The 5,832-nt window shown below is 40.9% G+C and overlaps 1 protein-coding gene across 2 annotated transcripts; it reads left to right on the forward strand.

The window, feature by feature from the left end:
* Positions 1–2,411: 2,411 nt before the first annotated feature.
* On the forward strand, positions 2,412–5,054 carry LOC122041860 (bZIP transcription factor ABI5 homolog). 2 transcript variants are annotated; one of them, XM_042601714.1, is made up of 5 exons: positions 2,412–2,596; positions 3,357–4,415; positions 4,504–4,575; positions 4,667–4,696; positions 4,801–5,054. In XM_042601714.1, exons 2-5 carry the CDS (start codon positions 3,402–3,404, stop codon positions 4,885–4,887), a joined length of 1,203 nt encoding a protein of 400 aa, XP_042457648.1. In that variant the 5' UTR covers positions 2,412–2,596; positions 3,357–3,401; the 3' UTR covers positions 4,888–5,054. The 2 variants fall into 2 exon arrangements, with proteins under 2 accessions (XP_042457648.1, XP_042457649.1); XM_042601715.1 differs by lacking the exon at positions 4,667–4,696.
* Positions 5,055–5,832: the final 778 nt, after the last annotated feature.

The raw sequence follows: 5,832 nt of genomic DNA on the forward strand, positions 1-5,832 counted from the left end.
GGCGTATCTATTGACATCCTTCTAAGAGATAATGTCGTTGACACCAGACATGGTCGGCAGGCCAATCGTACAGCGGAATCTTCTACTGTTTTGTCAGAGATATACATGCCCCGTTAAGGTATGATGTCACGCGTTTTACTGACATGTCCTTTCATAGGACATATTGGAGAACGTGCCCACACCTCGATGAATGTGCACATTACCCACCAAGGATTTATATAAAGAGAGTCCATCACCAGCGGAGATACACGTTATTCTTGAGTTCTACTGTTTTCAGACAAGATCATATAGTTTTAGAATTAATGTTTTAATCTTATTTCAATGTTAGAATTGGTAGAAATTTATGCGTAAATAAAAAAAACAACCATCTTAAAATAAAAAATTATATTATAACTAAAAAGTTTCCTTATCCAATTTTAGAAACTAAATTTTATAGATTAAAATAATTATTACTAGGTAGATGGAAGAATAAAATTAAGAGATAATTAATAGTTTCACTCTTAAACAATAAAAATCAGCTTTTGGTACGAGGCTTTTTTAAAGTTTAAAAATAAAACTATGAGAATATCATATAATTTAAATTCCTTCGATCAACGTATGAGTGCATAAGGACAGGATCAGGAAAAACTAGCTTTCCTTATACATATCGTTGAATTGCTGCATAATATTTGTTTTCTGCCTCAAAATGGGACTGGGGTCATCATTATCTGTCCAACCAGGAAGCTTGACATTCAATAAGATCTTTTTTATTAGTTATTCTCCATGTCATTAGAAAGTCCTTCTACTATATTGATTGTCTTGTTCATGTCCTAAATATTCTGTTAAGTTTTATTGATACAATATTACAATGATACATATTTAACCAAACTATGGCTTTTATAATTTCAGTTGACCATATTACTACACTTCAATCTATCTGTATTTTCTTTGATTTTTTTAAACTGATATATTATTATTCATATTATGTGATTTTATAATTTTTCACATGACAGGATTTAACTCATAGGGAAAGGCGTGCTAACAAGAAAAGCTCACAATTCTCTACTACGAGTTCGAGAAAGATGATTGGTATCATATTGATGTAATGTTGTTTTTGATGTTTTTGAACTCTAGTGATTAGTAATGGACAAACATTTGGTGTCATATTAATATTGATATTGTAATTGTATAATTTTGGATGTTAATAAAATTAATTTTGATTTGTATCGGATGTTGATTGATAATTGATGAATGATGATTGATATTATTTTTATATGTAAAGTTTTGTAATAGAATATTAAGATATATTAATTAAAATTCATAATAAAATTAGCAACCGATTTTTTATAATTTAGCATTTGATTTTTAAAATTGGTCGCTAAATTAGCGACCAATGTTTCATTCGACCGCTAAATTTAACGACTGAATTTAAATTTGATCACTAATATTAACAATAGAAAACATAGCGACCGAAAATTTCAATGGTTAATTATATTTAGTGATCGAAAATCAATCGTTAATTCAATTGCTAATGACCTTTTTTTTCTTATAGTGACAATGAATACTCAATTAATATGTTGAACAGATGTTGTGGGATTGTTTATCTGTGATTATTTTATAATCAAATAAGGGTTGATTTCCGATAAAGCTCAGAGAAATATCTTTTATTTAATTTCATATTTATTTTTCTATAAATAATTATGGAATGGATTATGTGTAACGTTCGGGATCAATTAATGACCTTTTCTCAATTTGTGATTATTTTTATATTCCACCTACTCTATTTCTATTTTATATCTCAATGATTTAAAGTACGTTTTTTGTTTTTTGTTTAAGAAAAAAGTTTTGCCGAAACAACTTATTTTACTTGACTAATATATTATTATTTGTAAAATAAATTAAAAATACGATGAACCAGATAATACTAAACGTAAATGACTAATTCAATTCAATTAAAATTTTTCATCATCACTAACATAAATTGACAAATATGGATGGCCAAAAGCTTAGCATATGATTGTGTGCTCTATTGAAAAAAAAAAAAATCTCTATAAATATACGGAATCCTGCACCCCGGAGCCCTGGTAACACTATTCAATCCAATAGATAAGAGATTGAGTATTTTAAAATTTTTTAATTTAAAATTAAAAAAAATAATCTATTTTCATAATTAATGAAGTAAAATTTACACGCCTAAATTAAAAAAAAAAAAATTATTAATGGGCTCCTTACTATTCGGCCCGTTACCGAAACACAATCCCCAATCCGGAGCGGCGAATGACATCAGATATGGCAACTGTGGCGGTGGGTAGCGCCTGGTGCCGGCACGTGTCACGTACGTGTCAAGGATGCCGGCCCACCTCTTCCCAACGCTCGAACTCACTTTTTATCCCGCGAGCAGAATCCTGACTCGGCGGGACCCGTGCTGACGGTCCACTAGGATCACGGTAAGGAAATGCCCCCCACTGACTGAGACCTGTCTATAAATAAATACCCAGCGGCGCGAAGAGCTACAGTGACAGCGGACGACGGCGGCGGCGGGTTCTGCTATCTGCGGCGTCTTCTCTTCTGATCTCAGATCTGCATGGTGGCGATGTCAATGGCGAATCTGCCGGAGGTATTAACCTATCCACCCATCCACTTCATATTTGGATCATGCTCGATCGCTTTTCCTTTCCTCTCTTTCAATCTTGATTTTGGGGGTTTTTTGGTACCGGAAATTTAGTATTCTACGTGCCCTATAGATTTTGTTAATGGTGGCGCGCTTTCGTATCAAGTAGAGTCGAGGCAAAGATTGTTCATCCCTCTCTGATTTTTGCAGAGCGTTATCCGTTCTTTTTTTTTTTTTTGTCTTTGAATTGTTCCAAACCGGAGATGGTTTTGGATTTTCGTTTCACTAAAGCAGCAGATTCCCTGCTTGGAAATCAAAGTTTTCAGAGTCTGTTTCGGAAACTAATTGAATGCCTAGAAATGCAAGTAAAGCCTTGTGGCGTGTAGTGCGGATCACGCAAAGATGGGCGAGGCGTGGACTCATCCATGCTGCATGCATGCCAGTGAAGGCACTCTGCCTATCTTCGTCTGTGGTAAATTTGCATACCTTTTTCTGTTGGGAAACTACACAAAACCTTTCTGAGCATTCTAATTGAATTAAGCATTTCTCGAATCTGGATTCATGGACAGCGAGTTTTTTGTTTAATTTTGCTTCTTGTGTTCGCTTTCAAACTGATTTATTTTTTGTGGAGTCTTCGAGCGGCTTCCGTTTCTAGTTTCTAGTCATTGATGCACTACCCAATTCGTGTACCAAGAGCCAAAAGCACTTAAATCTTTGTCGCCATTTGCCAGATTCTTCTTGCTACCTTCGTTTTATCCGCGTGCAGTGAAACGAAGCAAACCAGAGCTCGCGCGGTGGACACATTGCGTATATGGCTTCTCCTTCGGATAACAAGAACCTGGCGACTGAGGACGCCGAGGTCACGTCGGAGCACCGGAATCCTGGCCCGGTCCATCGCCAGCTCCTCCCTCAGGAGGAAGGGAAGCAGTCGGTGGCGGCACGGGAGCTAGACCTCGAGTTCCCTCTGATGCGGCAGACCTCCATCTACTCGCTCACCCTCGACGAGATTCAGAACGCTGTGTGCGAGCCCGGAAAGACTTTCGGCTCCATGAACATGGACGAGTTCCTCACAAACATCTGGAACGTAGAGGAGGTTCAGGCGTCGGCGGCGGCGGCGGACGCCGCCGACAACCATCTCCAATACGGTAACGGAGGTGGACCGGGGGTGGCGCAGCCGCTTCGCAGGCAGGGGTCGCTCACGTTGCCCACGCCGCTGTCGAGGAAGACGGTGGACGAGGTGTGGACGGAGATCCACCGGGACGCGGCGTTCCGTGCGCAACAAGAGCAGGCCGTTCACCGGGACGGTAGCGCCGGGAACGCGCATCGTCAACCCACCTTCGGGGAGATGACTCTCGAGGATTTCCTCATAAAAGCAGGCGTGGTCCGCGAGGGGTACGGTCCACCGGAGGCGCCATCACCTCACCCGCAGCCGGTAGCGGCGGCGCAGCAGTATGGAATGGCTGGGTACGGGCACGTGGTGAGCATGTCGGGATACGCCAACCAGCAGGCCGGTTTGACGGCATCCTCGGCGATGGTAGGCAACGGGGGGTACCCGTTGGGGAACGGGTTCGGAGGAAGGATGGGCAATGGATACGGTTCGACCAGGGCAGGATCACCGGCGAGCCCGCTGTCGTCGGAGGGAATAGCGGGCCAGGTGGAGAATACAGTGGGAGGATACGCAGGCGAAGGGTCCTGGAACGGCTTCGGAGGCAGCGGGAGGAAACGGCCAGCCGACAGGGCGGGCGCAGACAAGGTGGTCGAGCGGCGACAGAGAAGAATGATCAAGAATCGAGAATCCGCTGCGAGATCCCGTGCCAGGAAACAGGTACCGTACAATACCTGTGGCATAACCTGATTGTATTAATGCCTCAATAAAGCATTCAAGTCTCTGAAATTGCAACGCCGTGTCACAGGCATACACAGTGGAGCTGGAGGCGGAGCTCAACCAGCTGAAAGAAGAGAATTCCAGACTCAGAGAAGAGCAGGTCAGGCAATGAAACCCACCCACCACAACACATACTTTCCTGATAAAAACTAAAATTAATCCGATGCTAACGAGGGTCATTGTGCTGGCAGACGAGAGTAACAACGTTAAGGAAACAACTGGTCCGTGTTAATTTCCTACGTGATGGCTGTGTTCTTTAGTTTTTTTCTCGACTGCACGTCTGCACGCATATTTGCTTCACATTGTGTGGGCCTTCTGTTTGCAGTTGATGGAGGCGATGGCGGAACAGGCACGCGTAAATGCGCACAGGGCCACGAGCAATCTGCGACGCTGCAATAGCAGCACTTGGTGAAGGCCGAGTTGATTCTCCTCCTCGTTCATCCTGCTCTGCCTATTCTCGTGGAGTGCAATGGCCCCAGCTCAACGTCTTAATTCTGTAGGCTCGTGTACTTACTGTATATGCACCCATAAAGTTCCATGTATTAATCTAAGTTTGTTTACGCCGTTTTGACGAGTTTAGCATGGTTTCTCACATACAACTATACTCTCATCTGCTGCGAAGACCACTCTCCTTCATCTGCACTCGCTTTTCAGGATCTAATTTTAATTTCTATAAATTTATTGATAGCAAATAGAGAGAGTTATCGAGACCCTAATTTTTAAGTTACTAGGGTCACCTACTGCCTTTTTGTCTCTGTTTATCATATTGAAAATGCATTAGTAGCACTATGGTTACTGTATTAGCAAATTACAAACAAAAGTCCTAAAGGAAGCAATTTCTCAAGTTGTGGGTGATGCTCTGGAGAAGAAGCGTAACTTTACAGAGACTATTTACATATAGGGCTAAAGAATTATGATACTAAGAAGGACGAGGTTTAGTGGATCTGTTAGGCTGCCTCATATTCCTCGCCCGAAAATGAAAGCGTGTATCCTTGGGGGTGCACAGCATATTGAAGAGGTAAATAATTTCTCCTGTTGCTTGCAGGTTTGTTTGATATACTTAAACGCAAGAACTAATTTTTTATATATTGTCTTGGGTTTCAAGATCCATTGGTTCATCCTAGTTTTTTTTATAGATACTGCAATGTTGATTTACTTTTCTCCACCGTGTAATATACAAGTGACCAGTTAAAAAAAAAAGTTGAACAAATCAATACAAGTGACCAGTTAAAAAAAAAAGTTGAATGCTGATTTGTTCAAGAAAAAAAGTCAGAGGGTCAAAAATAGGTAATTGAAAAAATTCAAGGACCAGAGGCAATTTGTCCTATTTTATTTGATGGCTATAGTTTTTCTCTGA

Source organism: Zingiber officinale, chromosome 2A (genome assembly GCF_018446385.1).
Source record: "Zingiber officinale cultivar Zhangliang chromosome 2A, Zo_v1.1, whole genome shotgun sequence".
NCBI classification, from domain to species: Eukaryota; Viridiplantae; Streptophyta; class Magnoliopsida; order Zingiberales; family Zingiberaceae; genus Zingiber; species Zingiber officinale.